The sequence below is a fragment of the Pongo abelii genome, chromosome 11 (assembly GCF_028885655.2).
Source record: "Pongo abelii isolate AG06213 chromosome 11, NHGRI_mPonAbe1-v2.0_pri, whole genome shotgun sequence".
Lineage (NCBI taxonomy): Eukaryota > Metazoa > Chordata > Mammalia > Primates > Hominidae > Pongo > Pongo abelii.
In genome coordinates, this window is record NC_071996.2 from 137,048,505 (window position 1) to 137,071,044 (window position 22,540).

General features: G+C 37.7%; 1 protein-coding gene across 10 annotated transcripts in view; it reads right to left on the reverse strand.

The window, feature by feature from the left end:
* USP40 (ubiquitin specific peptidase 40) overlaps nucleotides 1-22,540 on the reverse strand; it is a 90,870-nt gene that overhangs the window by 40,092 nt on the left and 28,238 nt on the right. For all 10 annotated transcript variants that reach the window (XM_024243580.3, XM_063713133.1, XM_024243581.2 and 7 more), the window contains 8 exons: nucleotides 18,907-19,207; nucleotides 14,843-14,924; nucleotides 12,810-12,981; nucleotides 10,883-10,967; nucleotides 9,896-9,966; nucleotides 8,581-8,900; nucleotides 6,395-6,518; nucleotides 5,016-5,073 (listed from right to left, as the gene is read on the reverse strand). In XM_024243580.3, coding sequence (XP_024099348.2) covers nucleotides 5,016-5,073; nucleotides 6,395-6,518; nucleotides 8,581-8,900; nucleotides 9,896-9,966; nucleotides 10,883-10,967; nucleotides 12,810-12,981; nucleotides 14,843-14,924; nucleotides 18,907-19,207 — 1,213 coding nt within the window. The remainder of the gene's footprint in view (nucleotides 1-5,015; nucleotides 5,074-6,394; nucleotides 6,519-8,580; nucleotides 8,901-9,895; nucleotides 9,967-10,882; nucleotides 10,968-12,809; nucleotides 12,982-14,842; nucleotides 14,925-18,906; nucleotides 19,208-22,540) is intronic.

A 22,540-nucleotide genomic window follows, 5' to 3' on the forward strand; every position in this document is an offset into this window, starting at 1 on the left:
TAATTTGCATCGTCCCCTCTAAAACTCCGTGTCAATTTGCAGCCAATCCCTCTTCCTCCCTCCCAATCCTGATCTGCCTTCTGTAACTACCTTCTGTAGCTTAGATTTTATTTGTCTAAAGTGTCCTATGTGTGGAACCACACAATGTGTACTCTTTTGCATCTACTTTCTTTCTCTTGGCATAATGACTTTGAGATGCATTCATGTGTTGCATGTGGTGGAACTAGCAGTGCCTTGCTCTTCAGTGATGAACAGTATCCATTGCTTAAATACACCATCATTTGTTCATCCATTCGCCTGCTCATGGGCTTTAGGATTGCTTCCAGTTTGGGGTTAGGAACATTTATGTCTTTATAAGGATGTATGTTTTAACTCTTATTCAGTAAATACCTAGATGTAGAATTGGTAAGTGGATGTTTAAATTTATAAGAAATAAGCTAACTTTTCCAAAGTGGCTGTACCCATTTTACCCTCCCACCAGCAACATATGGGAGTTCCAGTTGCTCCACATCCTTGCTAACACTTGGTTGACTTAACATTTTAAGTTTTATTTATTCCACTGGGTGCACAGTAGGGTGTCATTATGGTTTTAATTTGATTGCTAATGATTCTGAGCATTTTTCCCTGTACTTACTGGTCATTCATAGGTAGGTCTTCTTTTGTAAAGTGTCTGTTCAAGATTCTAAACCTGAGTTAGGTTACAAGGTTTTGGAGTCTCGCTCTGTTGCCCAGGCTGGAGTGCAGTGGCGTGATCTCGGCTCACTGCAATCTCTGCCTCCCAGGTTCATGCCATTCTCCTGCCTCAGCCTCCCGAGCAGCTGGGACTACAGGCGCCCGCCACCTCACCTGGCTAATTTTTTGTATTTTTAGTACAGATGGGGTTTCACCGTGTTAGCCAGGGTGGTCTCGATCTCCTGACCTCGTGATCCGCCCCCCTTGGCCTCCCAAAGTGCTGGGATTACAGGCGTGAGCCACTGCGCTCGGCCTTTGTTTTTTTTTTTTTTAATATTCTGAATGTCAGTTGATTGTCAAATATGTGTTTCATAAATATTTTCTCCCAGTTTTTGGCTTGCCTTTCCAAATGCCTTTTGAAGAGTAGAAGTTTTAAATTTTAATGTAAATTAATTAGGCTTTTCTTCCATGGTTTGTGCTTTTTGAGTCCTATCTTTAAGAATACAAAAACCTTTCCTTATGATAAAGTAACAAAGATTTCCTCATATGTTTTCTCCAAGAAATTTTGTAGTTTTAGATTTTAACTTTTAGTTGTATGATCCATTTAATTTTTGCATCAGGTGAAGTAAAGCTTGAGGTTCATTTCTGCACATACAAATATCCAAATGGCCCAGCACTATTTGTTGAAAAAATACTATCTCTCTGCATGAAAATACCTTGGCACCTCTGTTGAAAGTCAACGACTATGCACCTATTTCTAGATTCTCTAAGTTCCACTGTAAATATTTTAGGCTTCACGGGCCACATGTGATCTCTGTTGCACATTCTTCTTCTTTAAAAAGCCCTTTACTGGTGTGAAAACTATTCTTTGCCCACTGGCTGAGAAAAAACAGGTTGTAGGCCATAGTTTGCTGACCTCCTCTCTATATGTCTACCTGTATGCCAATATACACTGTCTAGAGTAAGCCTTGAAATCAGATAGTGTAACTCTTCCAACTTTGTTCTCTTGTTTTCAAAAGTGTTATGGCCACTTTAAATTCTTTGTATTTCCATAAAAATTGTAGAGTCAGCTTGTCAATTTCTTTAAAAAATGTTAAGATTCTGTGTAAGAATATATTAAATCTACAAATCAATTGGGGAAGAATTATCCTCTCAAGAATATTGTATCATCTGGCCAGGTGCGGTGGCTCACACCTGTAATCCCAGCACTTTGGAAGGCCTAGGCGGGCCGATCACAAGGTCAGGAGATCAAGACCATCCTGGCTAACATGGTGAAATCCCATCTCCTCTAAAAATTAGCCGGGCGTGGTGGCAGGCACCTGTAGTCCAAGCTACTCAGGCGGCTGAGGCAGGAGAATGGCGTGAACCCGGGAAGCGGAGGTTGCAGTAAGCCAAGATCGCACCATTGCACTCTAGCCTGGGCAACAGAGCGAGACTCCGTCTCAAAAAAAAAAAAAATTAGCTGGACATGGTAGCAGGTGCCTGTAACCCAGATATTCGGGAGGCTGAGGCAAGAGAATCGTTTGAACCCAGGAGACAGAGGTTGTAGTGAGCCAAGATTGCTGCCCTGTACTCCAGCCTTGGGGAAGAGCAAGACTCCGTCTCAAATTGAAAAAAAAAAAAAAAAAAAAGAATATTGTGTTGTCTGATTTGTGAATGTTGTATATTGCTTTATTTATTCAGGTCTTCTTAAATATCTCACAGCAGTATTTTCTAGTTTTTAGTGTACGGGTCTTGCACATATTTTGTTCATTTATGTCTAAGTATTCCATAATATTTTATGCTATTATAAATGTTTTCTTAATTTTGATGTTAATTTTGTTGTTGTTGCTGGTAGGTAAAAAGGCAATGAATTTCTGTATATGATTTTGAGTTCTTGCTAAATTTATATGCATTAAGATACTAATTCGCATTCAGTAGAATGGCCATGTTGGTGTGGATACGGTGATCAGGGAACACTTCAACACTGCTGGTGGGAATGTAAACTAATACAGCCACTATGGAAAACAGTGTGGAGATTCCTTGAAGAATTAAAAGTAGAACTACCATTTGATCTGGCAATCCCACTAGCTGGTATCTACCCAGAAGAAAAGAAGTCATTATACAAAAAAGATACTTGCAGATGCATGGTTTTTTTTTTTGTTTTTTTTGTTTTGAGACGGAGTCTTGCTCTGTCACCCAGGCTGGAGTACAGTGGCGTGATCTTGGCTCACTACAAGCTCTGCCTCCTGGGTTCACGCCATTCTCTAGCCTCAGCCTCCCCAGTAGCTGGGACTACAGGCGCACACCACCACGCCTGGTTAATTTTTGTTGTATTTTTTAGTAGAGACAGGGTTTCACCATGTTAGCCAGGATGGTCTTGATCTCCTGACCTCGTGATCTCCCCGCCTCGGCCTCCCAAAGTGCTGGGATTACAGGCGTGAGCCATTGTGCCCGGCCTGCACGTGCATGTTTATAGCAGCACAGTTTGCAATTGCAAAATCATGGAACCAACCCAAATGCCCATCAATGAGTGGATGAAGAAACTGTGGTGTGTGTGTGTGTGTGTGTGTGTGTGTGTGTGATGGGCTACTACTCAGCCATAAAAAGGAATGAATCAACGGCATTTGCTGTGACCTGGATGAGATTGGAAACTATTATTATAAGTGAAGTACCTCAGGAATGGAAAACCAAACACCGTATGTTCTCACTGATATGTGGGAGCTAAGCCATGAGGACACAAAGGCACAAGAATGATACAGTGGACTTTGGGGACTTGGCGGGGAAGGGTGGGAGGGGGACGAGGGATAAAAGACTACAAATAGGGTGTAGTGTATACTGCTCATGTGATGGGTGCACCAAAATCTCACAAAGCACCACTAAAGAATTTACTCATGTAACCAAACACCACCTGTACCCCAATAACCTATGGAAAAAATAACAATAAAAGCTGTGCTCAAAACATGTTAAAAAAAAAAAAGTCAAAACCAAACCAGTAACAGCAGATTCTTAAAAAAAAAAAAAAAAAAAAAAAAAAAGATGGCTGGGCTCGGTGTCTCATGCCTGTAATCCCAGCACTTTGGGAGGCCAAGGCGGGTGGATTACCTGAGGTCAGGAGTTTGAGACCAGCCTGGCCAACATGGTGAAACCCTGTCTCTAGTAAAAATACAAAAATTAGCTGGGCGTGGTGGCACACGCCTGTGATCCCAGCTACTTGGGAGGCTGAGGCAGAAAAATTGCTTGAGCCTGGGAGACGGAGGCTGCAGTGAGCCGAGATCGTGCCACTGCACTCCAGCCTGGCTGACAGAGTGAGACTCTGTCTCAAAAAAAAAAAAAAAAAGATAATCACAATTAATCACAGATTCACAAGGACATGTAGAAACTGCAACCCTGACACTGCTAGTGGGAATATAAACGGTTCAGTCACTTTGGAAAATAGTATGGCAGTTTCTAATAAAGTTAAACATAATTTGCATATGACCCAGCAATTCCAATCTGGTACATGTACCTAAGAGAAATGAAAACATATCTCCTCACCAAGACTTATATGTAAAAGTTCATAGTGGCATTATTCATAAAAGCACAAAAGTAGAAACAATCCAAATGTCTATCAATTCATGTTTGTCCAGGATAAACAAAATGTGATACTATCCATATAACGGAATACTAGACTAGTCAGCAATACAAAGGAACAAGCCATTGATACATGCTAAATCATGGATGAACCTCAAAAATGATATGCTATGTGAAAGAAGCCAGACACAAAAGACTGTATGTTTTATGATTCCAATTATATTAAATATTAAGAAAATAAAGTCTACAGAGACAGAAAGCAGATTAGTGGTTGCCAGGGGCTTGGAATACAAATGGGTACAGGGATCTTTTTGGAGTAATGGAAGTATTCTAAAACTGGATTGTGGTGATGGTTATAGAACTTTACACATTTACTGATGATTACTGAATTATACACTTAAACTGAGTGAATTTTATGGTATGTAGATTATATCTTAATAAGGCTGTCACGGAAAGCCTAATGGTAAGTGAACAATGAGTTTGCAGAATGTACATTCAGTATAGTTCAACATGAATACACGGACTAGATACACATCCACATCAGATATACTCATTGTATCTGGGGAAGGAGAGAAAGAATAGGTCTGAGGAGGAGAACACAGGGGACTTTAACTGCATTTATAATGTTTCAAACAAAAACAAACATATGACAAAATGTTAATATTTGTCCATTTTGGGTGGTAGGTATGTGAGTTTTTCCTAAATTGTTTTTTGTATTCTCCTATATTTTCTTCAATTCAAGACCAAAATTAAGCTAAACTAAGAACCAAAAAGCAAACGTAAATGATTACCTAGTTCCTTCATTAATTTGAATTCCTTTATGGCTTTAATTCGAATATCAAACACCATCTAAAACAGAGAAATAAAATAATGACTAAGTTGTAGAAAATGGGAGGAGATGAAAATGAGGATTGTCACTGTGTGCATAAACAAATTATTTGAGATATTAATTACCTGACATTTAGTAGTTTTTGCCCACTGGAAATTTTTCCATCCCTGAAATTCTTTTATAAGATGAAAAGCAAAAACTTAGATCTTCATAGTTAAGTTTTTACCAAATTGATGTTAATTGGAACAGAAAGGACATCTACAGAAAACTAAAGAAACTGTAGAAAACTACAGAAACTAAAGAAACTAGCTGAAAGGCAATAAGCTGACAAACCACTACCTTTTCTCGTGAAAGCAAACAAAATAAACTGCAGGCAATCACATTTCTCTATGTCAGGAATGATGAATGTGGGGCCAGTAAGCATAAACAAAAATGTATACTATCAGCCTGGAGTGTACTACTTAAAATTTCTGTTTAAATGACTTTATTTTAGATTCTTTCCCTTTTTCAGTTTAACCTAATTTCCTCTAGGATACAAAATCTTGGAAATTTAGGAGTAAAACCGATGTCAGAAAATCTGTCCTCCCACAGTACCCCACACTGTGAAAAGAAGAAACAGAGTGAGTCATAAAAGACTTCACCAAAGTCTCTCACTTAGGGTCAAGGTACTAGATCTTCTGAACTTTAGTGTATTCATCTTACAGTGTAAATATTAACACACTTTAAGAAATTATAATATTTATATAAAAGAAAACAACATTCTAGTAAGTTTCAACTTGTTATAGAAAAAAAAACCCATAATGAATTGAGACTACATAAATATAAAAAGGTATTTCCTGAGATGATGTTTAAGGAAACTAGTCTTCAAATGGAGAACTGAAAGAGTTCCTTTTAAGAACACCTGGCTTTACAGAAAAACAGAGTATAATGTAAAAAAATTTAAGATAAATTTAAAAAACAGAAGTCCACAACACAAAACCAAAACATATGTATACTTGGTTTAAAAAAAATACAGAAAAGACCCTTGAAAATAGCATTTTCAAGGAAGCCAGAGAATTTCACTTTGTGGGAGCCAGAGAATTCCATGATCTAACTAAATAAGTAACTCCCACATTCTAATTCTAGGCTTTGGAGGAAATTTTGAAAGGCACGTATTTTCTTGAAATATGCTAAGGGCTAACATAGGTAAACAAGCAATAATCAAATGTTAAATAAAAAGCTGACTTCCTAAGATCTGAAGTCTATTGAGACAACTGTTCTGAAAGATTAAGGTATTGTTTTCTAAATAAAATTCTGTTAAGTGAAAATCTATCAGCCAACCTTTAATTATATTCTACTCACTGTGTTAACAGTTGCTGATATTTTAACTTGCTTCTCTTCAGATTCTAACTGGCATAAATTTTTAACATGGAGCCAGTCAATCTCATTCATACTAGTGACCCATTTCTCTTCCTTGGTCAACAAGCTGTAGGTAAAAAGAAAAGATCAGAAATTAATACCTTTCCTTAGGCATCACTTCCAAAACTCTGCATGTGTCACTTAATGTGACTAATTAGAGGTGACCAAGTTCTACTGAGTTGTCTCCATGGTAAGTGGGCTACCTTTGCAGGGTAATGTTAGGCAGTAGTCTATAGAGTCTATATTCATGACTCCAAATATTCTTTGATTTACCCACATAATTTGTTGCCACATTTTTCACAGACAACTTCTGTAAGTAAACAATCAGTTGCTGGCTTCTGCCTGCACCCTGCAAATCACTAGGGGAGCTTTAAAAGAGCACCTATGCCAGGAGCCTACCCCACTGGATCTAGATTTCATTTAACAACAGGGCAGCCATGTGCAGTCTGTAGACTGACACTGCACAAAAGGGCCACATCTAAGGAGTGTCACACATGGCATATATATCGTATACTGCATTTTTAAATAGAGTTTTGTTTTATAATAGCAGCCGGCAGTAGAGTATCTTGTTCTAACATTTTCCCACAGATAGTAGTAAAGGGTTCTGAAGAGGTGCCTTCTTTCTAATTCACACAGAAGCACTAATGGGCTTGCCGAAGTCCTCTTTGGGAATGTACATCAGAGCTCTGAAACATAATTCTACTCTTTATTGCAGTTATTCCATTCTGAGCTCCTACCTTAAGCTAGCAATACCAAATAAAACAAAGTTTGAAGCACAAGATGCTCTGTGAAGACTACCTTAAAATAGTGAAAAACTGTATGATAATCATAACAATGACCGTAATATATTAACTAAAACATTTAGCACTTACTGTGTGTACTTTGTAAGCACTTAACTCTTTCAATCCTCTCAGCTCTATGAAGTTGGCACTAGTTATTGTCCCCATTTTACAGACAAGAAGACTGAGCAGAGAAAGACAAAATAACTCGCCCAAGGTCCCACTACATTCTACTGACTTGCCTAGGAGCACAGTTAGGCAAACTATAATGTCACATAGATTACTATGTAGCCATCCAAGGTGGTTTATAAAGAGTCTACAAATCTCAAGGTTGGGCAGGGGCGATGGAAAGCAGGATACAACTACTTATCTACAAAATAATCATTATTAGGTTTAAAAAGAAAGGCACCCAAATGCTAACAGTGATTAACACTGCATGCTGAGAAAAGGGATACTGTTTTGGGTCCCTTCTGTCTTCACTTTTGTATTTCTCCAGTCCCAATATATGCATACTGCCTTTTATAAAGGAAATACAGTTCTTATAAACAAGGTAGGGAATGTCTGGGAAACCCGTGTCCAAAAGAGTAATAGTGGTAAGTGTACTACGAAATAAACGGTCCGCAAGTGCTCTGCTTCTGTGTCAAAGCCACTATAAATAATGATACAGACGTCCTGCAACCTAAGTAAATTTGTAGCACTGAGAAAACAGGGAGCTTGAAGTCTTCAATATATGGAAATATTGCAGTTACAGTGTATGACACATTGATTACAGCAATGTACTGGCACAGACATAGATGACAAAAAGAGAGATGCAGCTTTAAATGTGACCACAGGATTCACGGGGGTAATTCACCAGGTAACTGCTCTATTTGGGCAACTGGGTTCTCAAGAGTCACAGAAGGGATTATAAGGAAACAATTAGTTGTCTTATGGGTCTCCTGAAACATAATATCCAGAAACAATTTAGCCATAACGTTAATACCTTCTTCAGGAAAATTTTCAGTTTTTTTCTGCGAGAATTTCCTTCGGTTTTATAACTGGCGCTAATCAGAATTCACTTGATAACTTTTGCATTATAGCCAACTAATTGATACTCTATATAGTCTAGAAAATCAGGGATACTTATATTATTTTCTCACTACATTTACCAAAAAGTCCCTTTACAAAACATCATTTTTTTCTCTAAGTTACATAACCTAAAACATTCCTGTGTACAATATTTAGAACATAATGTCTAGAAATAAAGAAACATTCAACTGTTGTCACTAAAATAAAGCTTTAGAGTTCTGCTGGGTGGTACTGTAATTAAAATGACTTTTAGAAATCCTTTTTCTCTTGTTAGCAAGTTACCTGTTATCATCATGAGAATCCTGAATTAAAATTGAGCTTCCATTTCTGAGCCCTTGCTCCCTGAATGTCTTCCTCATGTCTTCCTTGGGGATGGCCGTCCAACCCTCCCCACCTGGACAGCCAGCACTGTTGATGAAGATGACACCTGCTGGGATTGCTAAGGCTGTGAGGACAGTGCCCACTTCTGCATTAGCTGGAAAGACATGTGGAGATTCTATCACCTGACAACACTTTTCTCTTTCACTGCTTGTGTCTAGATGAAGAACATTTAAAAGCAGAGGTTCGCAGTCAATACCAGTTTGAATGTGGACTCCACCAACCTGCAATCATACCAAGACAACCATTAGCACAGCTGATATTTGCCAACACTGTCAACATAACATGGTAAAGATTACTCTTAGAGAGCAACCCTCATTTTTTCCAAGTAAAATAAAATTTTCACAAACGTCTGTTAAGCATCAGAGGAACGACTTCCGATTTTTCTTTTGAAACTTTCTTATCTATCTTTTTTTTTTTAGGAGAAATCTATGATAGACTGGAGATAGAGATTTATGAGTTATCATGGGTGATGAAGCCAGATTGGCCAAGGTCAGTTCACAGAGTGGCTGAAGTGCTCCTGGCCGCCTTCTAGAGATAGAAAATTCACTCTACCTCCAAACCACCCCCACTCCCCAACTCAGTACAGATCCTCACTCTTCTAAATTCCCACAGGCACTATGCACAGACCCCTACTCCAGCACATATGGTGCAGTTCTTCACACGACAAGGGCCTAAAAGGACACAGATCAACTGACTGGCCTTTGACCTAGCATCTGACGCACAACCTGGTATAATGGAGGCGCTCAAGAAATGTCTCCCTGACGTACAACTAGCACTGATTGTCCCTAACATTTATCAAGCATTTCAGTAGTTTTCTAATATCTAATTGCCCTCACATAGGCTGAATAAAATTTCATTACAATGACTTTTTTTTTGAGATAGAGTCTTGCCCTGTCACCCAGGCTGCAGTGCAGTGGTGTAATCTCAGCTCACTGCAACCTCCACTTTCCGGGTTCAAGCGATTCGCCTGCCTCAGCCTCCCAAGTCATTGGGACTACAGGTATACGCTACCATGCCCGGCTAATTTTTGTTTTAGTAGAGATGGGGTTTCACCATGTTGGCCAGGCTGGTCTTGAATTCCTGACCTCAGGTAATCTGCCTGCCTCACCCTCCCAAAGTGCTGGGATTACAGGCATGAGCCACCACGTCCGGCCATTACAACGACTTTTAAAACATCCAAAATTATCACGAATATTTCTTCAGTAATTTTTTTTACCTCCACCCCATTCCACACAAAGATGTCTTCCCCATCAGCAATTTCAGTTTCACACAGTGTCAGTTCATCCCCTAGAAAGAGATCACCAGTGAGACCATTCATCATGACCATCAGAAATGACTGAGCTAAAGAAAGAGCTGAGACAAATATTTGTTTGAAAAAGTATTTTCACTAAGGAAAATTTAAAAAGTAGTAATTATTTTTATTCTATTGACATTATTTCATTTTGTAATTTTTCTTTAAAATGTTGTTACAAAAGCTTTGTGAGCTTGATGGCAGGACAAGAGAGATAATCCAAAGGTCAAGTGTACTTGAGGCACATGACATTGGAAACAGGAAGCATGGAATGGTCCCAACTCCACCGATATGTCCATGACACAAGCTGTACGTCTTTGTGTGCTTCAAGTCTCTCAGCTTCAGTTTTCTCATTTATGAAATGGGGATAAAAGAATTTTATGAAAATCAAGTGAGATAATTAACATAAAACACCTATTACAGATTTTGGCCCAAATTAGATGTTACTGCCGCTACTGTTAATTCTCATTGTTTTGCTGCTATTTAAAGGAAGTAAATGCTTTCAAACTCTCAAAGTATTTCTTGTTTTACTACAAAATCTGAAGCTGAGAGTTGGGCAGAAAATCAAGTCATATAAATATGATTCAGATGGTTTGAAACCATGTTGTTCAACAATATGTGTCAATATAAAAAATTCTAAAGCTTTTCAAGAAATTTTTAGTAGAGGTAGCCTTAATTTCAGAAAAAAATAAAATGTTTCCATGTTAGAAGAATTTCACACATTATATAAACTGGATACATTAAAACTTGGATATTTTATTTCTTTTGGAAAACTTACAGTGTGAAGATAATCTACTTAGTTAAGAAAGTAGGAGGTGGGGAAGGACTGACAAAGAGTAGAAAATCACAGGTGAGCCGGACAAAAAATGTAGATATACAGAGTGAGTTGCTATGTTTTCATATTTATCTTACCGCCAAGTGTCTGGTAAATGTGAAGTCCTGCTGGTACAAGCTTTGCAACACTAAGAACCATGTCTCCTTCCCAAAACTCTAACAGCTGAAGAATATTAATGAAGGAAAAGAGAATGTTGAAAAGTGACATATACATATCACCTTTCCAGGTTACTGTGCCAACTCACATATGAAGATGACACAGAGAGCAAGCAAATGAATACTCTCACCCCCACCCAATACCGAAAACTTGAAAAGAAGGCATCAATTGTTAAATTAGTCAAAGCCAAAGACGGCTAATCTCCTCCATTCCTGAGTGAAGAATTCTGGCCTACACAAAGGGCACAACAACCATCTAAACAATTCTGCTTAATATATATGAAAAGCACTTTTCTCAGAAAGCAAGTTGATGAGCATGTCAGCCTAGGAATTTTTACCCAAAAGAGCAAGACTAATTTGCGGAATTAGCAATGTTGAGGGAAATGCAGCCCTGACTCTAGCACACACTCATCTTCTAGTTGCTTGAAAGGAATGTCTCCCATTGCAAATTTATAAAGGTGCATTACTAGTTTACTTAATAGATTACCATGGCTTTGTTCTTTAAGTTTCTAGATCTAAGAGTCTGAGCACTGTGGCAAGGTCACCAAAATAATATCACCATAAAAGTCATTCCTATCTAGTCATTCTCTACAATGCCATAAGGTATTTTCTTAAAAAGAAATTTCTTATTTACAAGCGATTAGTTTGCTGTGAATTAAGTTTCCTAGCCTCTTGTCAGTGGCTTCCTTCTAAGAGAATAGTTAGTAGGCATATACACTTAAAACACCAAAAAACACAGACTGGAGTATACTTCACACTTACGAAGTGAATAAGATCCTTTCCATTTAAAATATCCCCCTAGACTAGGTTCAGATTCCCACATCTGCCTGTATCAACAGTGCCAGAATTGGCTCAGAAATAAATTTCTAATGAAAAAGTTCAGAAATATTAGACAACCTTAGAAATCCTGACACTGATCTAGTATTTAAATAACTTCAAATCAACTAAGGTTAAAAGGGAAATTGCTTTGCTTTTCTTAGCAGAAGAAAATTGAAAGAAAGCTAATAGTTTTGGTAATAGGATTTTTCAGAAAATTCATTTAACTAATTTCTGGGAAAAAACACTAAAAGCTAACATTTTCTATCTCCCTTTTCCTTGATCAGAAAGTAGTGTGGAGCAGGACGGTGATTAGGAGGAAAAAACACTAGATGAAGAGTAGGGAGACCAGGGACAGAGTCCCAGCTCCATCAACTAGATTTAGGACCACAGGCAAGACATTGAGTCTCTTTAAATCACACTGCCTCGTCTTCAAAATGGGGCTAATGTGTCTTCATGAGATTAAAGAACCGAATCACATGATTTACATGAAAGCGGTGTAAGTAAAATAAAGAACACTGCTGTTGCTATCATCATTAAAACATACCTAGAAAAATGACTTGGAGACTACAGCACTGTTTTTACTCTAGACTAGTAGATACTTTCCTTCACTTAAGAATATTATTAATAAATACTGTTCTATACTACAGGGTATAAAGTTTGTTGCTTTTATTTATTCAGTAGTTCTCAGTTTTACACAACATGCTCATCTTTATGTTTTCACTCTCTTTGAAAGGCAATTTGTTTTCATTTATTTTCTAAAAAAGAGACAACTTTGTGCTCTTTCTTCCCCTCAAATAAAATGTACCAGGCCTGACTGTCCACCTGAAAAGCTGCTGGTAGGAGCTGTGGAGAAAAGCCTCTCTAAAAGACTTAGGAGAGAGATTTGGGTCATCCCTCTATGAAGTGGCAGATGTCAGATCTTCCTAAGCAGCTTTGAAAAATAAAGTTGTATCCTAAACAGAATGAAATGGAGAGTCTAGCTGGAGATGGTCCTTGATGTCTAAATTAAGAGGAAGTAAGGCTATATTACCTGAAATATTGACTGCCGGAGATCTCCTAAAGTTTTTCTTTTATCAAAGGTCAAATCCCACATGCTTTCTGTTTGAGAGACTACTGGGTGCAGAGCCCCATTGAAGAAATGATACTGAGGGCCCAGGTGAAGATGCAATTCAAAAGTATTGTTTGCAGAATCACATTCTTCCCTTTAAAGAGGCACAAAAATACATAAATACTGTGTTTTTATAACAGACACTGTGTTTTATCTCAAACCAAAGATATCTGGCTTACAATACAATTAAGTTCTCCATCCCACCTAAGTAACAATTTTTCTTCTATGTGCCACAATTAGTCACTTTAGTTTTTCAGTCAATAGCAAAAATTCAGTTCTGTCACCATGAATTCCAAGAGAAAACTGTTTTAACGTAGGCTGCAATGTTAACTCCGTTTCTCTGAACAAAGGCTGACACTTGAAATCTTCTAATTCTGAGATTATATTATAGTTATGAACAAAATGCTAGAGACCTGCTTACATCATTGTGTTAAGTGGCAGATTTATTTCTATGTCATCTATCATCCTTATTTCCACTAGATTTTGCACATTCTCCCATGAATTTTTTTTTTTTTTTTTGAGACAGAGTCTCACTCTGTCGCTGAGGCTGGAGTGCAGTGCTGCGATCTTGGCTCACTGCAACCTCCACCTCCTAGGTTCAAGTGATTCTCCTGCCTTAGCCTCCTGAGTAGCTGGGATTACATGTGTATGCCACCACGCCTGGCTAATTTTTGTATTTTTGGTAGAGATGGGGTTTCACCACGTTGACCAGGCTGGTCTTGAACTCCTGATCTCAGGTGATCCACTTGCCTCAGCCTCCTAAAGTGCTGGGATTACAGGCGTGAGCCACTGCGACCGGCCCCATGAAATATTTGAAGCCAGTAGCATGAACCTCCCGAGACCACGTTATCCAGGCTAAAAGTCCTTGGCAGCAGCCTGGTGTTGGCTGCTCTTCTCTGAATCCACTCGGCTGATTTGAAGCCAGCGTGAAACACAGGTAGTGTCTGACCAATGTGGAGCTGGAACGAGGCTTATCACGCAACTCACGTACTTCAGGACACTTCAATGAACATGGTCAGAGAGCACAACCACACGAAAGACCTTAGTGCGGGCTGACGACAACCCCTCAGGCTCTGCCTTTTATTTTTTTATTTTTATTTTTTTTAAATAACAACTGCTAGTCCAGACCACTTATGCAGGTTATTTTTTAGACTTAAGATATTTCAATCTGTTAAGTTTTAATCTTTTTGGTATCTTGATTTTTGTTGTTTCTTTGCTCTTGTGTCATTCACTGTACCTTTTTCCCCCAGCTCCAAGCCAATGATAAAAATGTCAAATACACCCTGTCATATAATCAGGCATTTGGGTCCACAAGGAGATCACGGGAACATCCATTTTCCTAACCCAATACCCCATTGACCCTAACAGAGCACAAATAAAGAAGCAGTTCAGAGTCAAAGGTGAGGCCCCAAAAGAGAATGCTGAGATCATGAAGTTCTCACAACCATCTCTTTAAGTAAGAATCCATTATAGGCTTTCCCCCAAGATCAGCATTGCATTCAACAGGTTATAGCATCCATATTTCCCTCCTTTTGAAAATCTGCCCACCTCTGATCCTCTTTCACTACATGCCAGTTCGCTACAGCTACTTACCTATGAGGGGTGATTTTCATGGCAAGCTCTCTTTGGACCCAAGGAAATAATCTGGCCAGGCCAGGATACAATTCATTTAGCCCAACTATGTGCTCACTGATTTCTCTACTCTTCTTAGGCTTTGATCCCTACTTAGCAATGGCTGTTTTATATGTCACCATTTAATTCACTCTCACACATAAGGGATAATTTCAGAGTTAAAGTTACCCTCACTATAAAAATTCAGCAGCCAAACAGACACTTGCATTAACAAGTTGACTATTTTTTTTTCTTTTTAATTTTCATTATTGAATGCTTAAGGCCTAAATTAGATCTTTATTCTCCGGAATACTAGTCAAACTCTAAAAGCAATTTAAAATTACCTTTTGGTTTGCAGTTCAATATTAGCTGCATCCATTTCATTCAGTAAATGACATGGAACCCCATATCTTGGATTAGCTCGAGCTGTGAACAAAATTTTTCATTAACTTGTGTTGGCTAAATGAAAGCTGGTTGCTGGAAGAGGTAGCATGAAGACTAGAAAGGACTGTCCTGGGAGCTAGGAAAGCTGCTACTAATTAGCTGTGTGAATACGAATTTTCTCAGGATCTCAGTTTTCCCATCTGAAAAATGAAAAAGTTAGAACAAATGAAAAGTAAATAGTTCTTTAAGACAAGCTGGAAGAATTCCATTTTTTCAACTCTTTTAAGTATACTTTTTAAAAAGAACACCCAGATTTTCATCTTTTTTTTTTTTTTCTTTTTTTTTTTTTGAGATGGAGTCTCACTTTGTCACCCAGGCTGGAGTGCAGTGGCACAGTCTCAGCTCACTCTGCCTCCCAGGTTCAAGCAATTCTCATGCCTCAGCCTCTGAGTAGCTGGGATTACAGGCTCGTGCCACCACACCTGGCTAATTTTTGTATTTTTAGCAGAGACAGGGTTTCGCCATGTTGCCCAGGCTGGTTTTGAACTCCTGGCCTCAAGTGATCTGCCCGCCTCAGCCTCCCAAAGTGCTGAGATTAAAGGCATGAGCCACCGCGCCTGGCCTCAGATTTTCATCTTGATTACAAATACAATAAACGACTACTGTAAAAATTCTGGAATTTTTTTAAGTGTAAAAGAAATAGATACTGTTCATAATTTCACTCCCAAGAAACACACACACACACACACACACACACACACAGGCACACACACAAACACACAATTTTAAAAACTGGGATCATATTCAACAAATCTGTTTTCATTTCATACACTGTATTTTCCGAAGTCTTAAATAAATGATTGCATAGTAGTCCATTCTATAAGGAGCAAAATTAATCTAACCAATCTTTTTCTGTTAGACATTAAGGTGATTTCCAATTAATCACTATTTTAAAATAGTAGGAACAATAAACATCTTTGAGCATCAACATTCATATACAGCTTTGATTACTTCAAGACAAACTTGTGAAAGTAGAATTACTGGTTTAAAGGGCATGACAGTTTCAAGGCTTTTAAATACACATACTCAAACTGATCGTATTCCATACCTACCAGCTCTGGAGGAAATGTCAACTGTTGAAACTCCAGAGTCACAGAAATAGTATCTGACTTGGTGGGACATCTCACTAATGTTCATCTCATTGCCATTCTTCTTCTTCTTTTTTTTTGATTACTGGTTAAATTGAAAATTTTTTGAAACACAGGAATCTTTCTTTTGTAAATTGCTTATTTATATCATTTCCCCAATTTACTACTGAGCACAATGAAATATATTTCACGCACTCTACAGATAGGGGAAATTAATTTGTCATATATTTTACTGTTTTCCATTAGCTTGTCATTTGCCTTTTAATTCTGTTTTAAGGGTTATATCACTTTTCCTTAGTTTTTTTCTATCTTTGCTTTTATGCTCAGAAAGGTTTTCTTTACCTTAAGATCAAATATTTATATTTTACACATTTTATGATTCCTTTTTTACATAAATATTAAAGGAACTATAATTTCATTTAAGTGATTTGTATAACAAACAAAAATGGCTTAGTTATTTCCCTAGCAAATAACCAACTTCCCAGTTGTATTTATTAAGTAATTCACTCCCTTCCTTCCCCAAAATATCTGAAGAGCTACCTTACCATGGATTAAAATACAAATATGCTTAGATTAACTCCTGGGTTTACTGCTCTTTTTCAATGATCTGTCTACCTTTTTGCATTACCACTACACTGTCTTCATTGCTATAACTTTATAAATATGTTTTTACTGATACAGCAAATTCTCCCTCAGTCATCTCTTCTTCAGTTTTTATTACTTTATTTCTCCAGGTGAATTTTGGAATCATCTTATAAATTCTATCCCTTCATTCCCAAAAAAGTACATCTAGATTTTGGTTGGATGTTTGTTCAATTCCTAAGCTAATAAGAAAACTGTCGTTGAGTACATATTCCAATTATGTACACACTAAAATTCAACTCTGTGAAAAAGACTAATACTTCATTTGAAGATATTCTTTTTCTGATCATATATATTTCTATAACTGAGAATTCTGATACACAATATTTTTACCAGAACCATTTCCATATCTTTTTTTCCTCCCAGAAAAATACAAAGCCTTTTTCATTAACAGCATAGTTATGTAACTGTTTTAGATCTGGAAAGTTAATTTCCTTTGATTCACATGCAAATTAGTAACTGCTTTATTCTTATTCTTTATAAAAATGATGGCTATTCTCATTCTCTAAGAACAATATTCTCATCTCTAATAATAGATATGTCTCAATCTATAAAGCTTTTCTCATTAGAGTTTTTAACTTTTGAGCGGACTTCGAAAAGTGATAAAAAAATCTTACTAGGCCTCATGCCCGTAATCCCAGTGAGGCAGGAGAATAGTGTCTGGAGACAGGGAACCTAAGGCTGTTTCACGCCGACTTCCTAGAACTAAATTGAAAGGAACACCCTAACTTTCCATGCCTAAGTAACAGAAGGACCAGAGGCTACTTCCTTTTACCTTTTCTGCGCAAACATAGGAAACTGGCTGACCCCAACAAATCAGACTGTGGGTGGAGCCTTCGTTTGTAACTCTGTAACCACTTCAGCCTCTGAATGGTTGCCGTCGGCAACAAATAAGACTGAGCAACAAATCAGACTGATTGCCAGTAGGGTCTTCGTTTGCATCTTTGCAACTTCACTCCAGCCTCTGAATGGGTGTTGTCTGCAGCCAATCAGACTGATTGCCGGCTATGTCTTCCTTTGCACGTAAGCATAACTTTGTAACTTCACCCTAGCCAATGATTGGTTGCTTTCTGCAACCAATCAGATGTTTGCACATGAGCGTGACCTTTGTAACTTCACTTCAGCCTCTGGTTGGCTGCTTTCTGCAACCAATCAGACTGATTGCGGGCTACCAATTCATTTACATGAGGTGAGCATGAAGTGGCCAATGGGAAACTTCTAGGGAATATTTGGACCGGAGAATATTCTGTATCTGGGCCCTTGAGCTGCTGCTCAGGCTGCTCCCACACTGTGGAGTGTACTTTTGTTTTCAATATATCTCTGCTTTTGGTCTTTTGTTGCTTCATTCTTTGCTTTGCAGGGCGTTTTGTCTAATTCTTTGTTCGAAATGCCAAGAACCTGGACAACTTGCAGTCATGACCCTCTACCGATGACACCAGCACTTTGGGAGGCTGAGGTGTGAGCATCATCTGAGGCCAGGAGTTCAAGACCAACCTGGGCAATACAGCGAGACCCTGTCTCTAAAAAAAATGAAAAAATTAGCCAGGTGTGGCAGCATGTACTTGTAGGCCTAGCTACTTGTAGGCCTAGCTACTAAGGGAAGAGAATCACTTAAGCCCAGGAATTAGAGGCTGCAGTGAACAAACATGCCACTGCACTCCAGCCTGGAAGAGAGACTGAGGCTGCATCTCTAAAAATAAATAAATGAATAAATAAACAAAAAGTCTTATTGAGAAACAGGAAAATAAAGGAGAAGATATGAAAAGATAGAAATAAAGGATAAATAATAGAAATAAAAGATATAAATAAGCAGAAAATAAAGGAGAAGATATAAAAGAATCAGGAGAAGATATAAAAATAAGACCAGGGCCACTTAAAATTCAAAGGCAACATATGGCTGAATGACAGAGCCAAGTCTGAGCACATGGCAATCGCACTCAAGTTTGCCAACACAAGAAGAAGGTTTTATGCTATCCAAGGAAATCCAGTTTTGAAAATGTAATGATGATCTTACATTATTACAGGGTAGAAAATTAAAGAGAAGTATATAATCTTTATAAAATGACAAATTGTTAGATTTCATTTGGTATAATATAGTTCTTGTTAGCCTTAAAATATTTAAAAATGTTCCAAGAGTAAACCTTTTTTTAAAAGAATAAAAACTCAAACAGCATTCCATGTTTATCTTCTAAAGCCATTAACTGAAACAAATAGGAACATTTTTCTTTCCATACCTTCAGGGGGTCTCTGCAACTGGGATTTCCGATAAAACAACATGTAGGCACTTTCTTTACCCTGAAATTGCTGTTCAATATCCTTTTCCCTGATTGGCTGGACTTTAGAATCATTTATATCAAACCAGTGGGGACAGGAGATGCCATTGTTTAAACCTGGGGATTCTGGAGGAAGCATCTTGAAAATTTGCCGGTCATTCCTTTGGAAATCAGACTCAGCCTGGAGAGAACCATTCTTCAAGAGACGAACTGTACTTTCATCTGAACTGAGTAGAAATATCTGAGAATGGAGCTGTAAGAACTACACAGAAACAAACAAAAAAAATGCTAAGTTAACTATTCAAACAAAAATTAGATGTGATTAAAAAATGTTTTCTTCCTTTCTGTGATTAGATCATTTAACTTCATCTTTATTTCTGACCTGGCCAGCTACGGGGGAAAATCCATCTAGGTATCATAAAACATTTAATAAAACCACAGTGCTCTGTTAAATAGTCTGATAATGACATCCAGGGAGGAAGTCGCTATGCCACAATCTAAAAAGCACTTTAATTACACCTCACTAGTGCTGTTTAAAAAAGTATTTAACTGGAACAGATTAGGTAGAACAAACACTTTTGAAATATTTAAAAGCAATCTAAACAAGGCACAAAACAAAGGCAATCACACAGTGTACCACCATAAAAGATAATTTGAAAACCCAGACAGACTCTGTTGGGATAAGGTAGTAATTATCAACCTAAATGATCTTTTAACCCGAACTAAAGTGAATGTTGTCTGTTCTAAAAGCTGGCAGACAAGCTCAGAAAATCAAAGCATAGTAAGGGTTAAGTCACAATCCCAAAGTTCTTGCTAAAGGATTATGAAGAAAAAAATCTCTTTCTCCATTGCCTATCTCTACCTCCCCATTCCCTACGCCCCTATCCTCTCACTCTTTAACCTCTGTCTGGCCTTGAGTCTCTTTCTTTTCTCTCAGCCTAATTTACTTTATATAGAAAATTACCTGGGAGTTAAATTTAACACTTGGTACTTCATCAATCACCCTGGAAAGGTGATTTGCTAATTTTTCTCTTGGAAAGAAAGTAATTTGTGGTAATGTCAACCTCTAATCAAAAGTATTATTTTATCAACAAACAGAAGAGTGTACGGCATAACCCAAAGACAACACTGTTAACATTGTGTATGAGAACAGAGGGTAAAATAGCCTTGTAGCTAATTTGTTTAAGGTACAAAAAAGTATCAACAACTTGAAAGCTTTGAATAATGAACTTTCTTTTCATTTTTTTGTTCTTTGGGTTTTAAGTAATGAACTTTCTATATAGCCAAGTTTTTCTTTGTTTGATAGTTGAGAATTAACTCTTTTAAGCCTCAAACATCAGTGCAGTCTAGTCCCAGCAATGACAAAGAAATTTTCTTAGACTAATCTTCCTAATAAAAATCATAAACTCTAGGCAAAAAAGGAAAACAACTGTTGGGAAAGGAACCCAAAGTAGGCATAAAGTGAAGATATAATACTTCAAAGAAGGGAAGCAAACCAGGTGAGTTCTGCACCACCTACCTACTACCCAGTTTGTAGCAGTGCATGGTGGAAGAGATTTCAAGAAAAGCCAAGAGTCTTACTGGGCTGAAGGGACAGAATCTGAGAATACCAGAGAGGCAAGATCCCACGAAGGAGCCCCAATTCTGTATCAAATCCCCCTAAATCCTTGGCTAACTCCTAAATGGTAGAATGGACAGCTCAAAGAGCCCAGCAGAGAGTATCAGTTAGGAGGTTCGGTATCTGAGCAGGGCTACCTGATGCCAAGAAGAAAGAACAAGGAGTTCAAGTCCTGCCAAATTAGAAAGAGATAGCAAACTTTTTCTTAAAGAGCCAGATGGTAAATATTTTAGAAGCAAAACTGAGAACACTACTTAGTACTCACTTCACCTTTTAAAAAGTAACCATTTAAAAATGTAAGGCATGTTCTTAGCTCAAAACTATAAGAACAGGCAGCAGGCCACATTTTGCCCACAGGCCATAGTTAGCTGAGCCCTACTGTAAGAGGAAGGACCATGACCCAGGGCTAAGCTATTCCCTAGAACTAAGGCCAAAATTGTAACAGACCCACCCTAAAGCCCCAAATTTAACTTCCACAGAATCTAAAAGATTCAGAGGTAATTTGAGGGCTTGTTAGAATGCAATGCAAAGCTCTTCAGAGAAAAATAACATAATCTGGACTCTCCACAACACATCATCCACAATATGAGATTATATGGAGCAGGGGGGCAAGACATGGGGAGATGATGGTCAAAGGATACAAAGCCTCAATTCAATGGTAGGAATAAGTTGTTTTTCTTAAAAAATCTATTGCTCAGTGTGGTAAATACAGAAAATAATATACTGTACATTTCAAAATTGCTGAGAGTAAACTTCACCACAAAAAATAAGTATTTGAGATGATGAATATGTTCATTAGTTTGATTTAATTATTCTGTATTGTATTTGCAAATTAAAACATCAATCTGTACCCCTATAAATATAAACAACTAAAATTTATCAATTTGTAATTAAAAAATAAAAATTTATATTGAAAAGATTACATGACATGCAAAGAAACAGGACAATGTTATTCATAATCAAGAGATGGAATGGTCAATTCAAAAGAGAATAAAACGGTCAACAGAATCAACTTCAGAATTAATCTAGCTATTATAATAGCAAACAGCTATTATAAGTATGTTAAAGAATTTAAATGAAAAGATGAATAGAATGGGTAAAGAGAAGGGGAATTTCAGCTGAGAAATGTACACTTTAAATAAGAACTAAGTGGAAAGACTACAACTAAAAAGTATAATATCTGAAACGTATAGCTCATTTGTTGGTCTTAACAGAAGAGTGGCTCAGTGGAAGAAAAAATTAGCAAAGCTGAGGACAGATCAATGGAAATTGTCCAAATTGAAGTAGGAGAAGAAAAAAATTAAAGAACAAAACACCAGTCTGGCCAACATGGCAAAACCTCATCTCTACAAAAAAATACAAAAAATTAGCTGGGTATGGTGAAACATGCCAGTAATCTCAACTACTCGGGAGGCTGAGGCTGGAGGATTGCTTGAGCCTGGGAGGCAGAGATTGCAGTGAGCTGAGATTGTGCCACTTCACTTTAGCCTGGGCAACAGAGTGAGATCCTGTCTCAAACAAAACAAAACAAAAGCCCCCAGAACATCCAAGACCTGAGAGGAAATATCAAATGGTCGAATATATACAGTTGGTCCTCAGTATCTGCAGTTTCCAAATCCACAGATTCAACCAACCATGAATCAAAAACATTAAAATAAATAAATAACAGTATAATAGTAAAAAATAATAAAAACTTAAAAATACAATACAACAACTATTTACATAGCATTTATATTGTATTAGGTTTTTTTGTTTCCTTTTTCCTTTTTTTTCTTTTGGAGACAGGGTCTCATACTGTTGCCCAGTCTGCAGTGCAGTGCGTGATCATAGTTCACTGCAGCCTCAGACTCTTGGGCTTAAGCAATCCCCCACCCCAGCCTCCCAAATAGCTGGGACTACACGTACGCGTGGTCCACGTGGTACGCGTGGATGCGTTACCACTGCATCCAGCTAATTTTTAAATATTTTGTACAGATG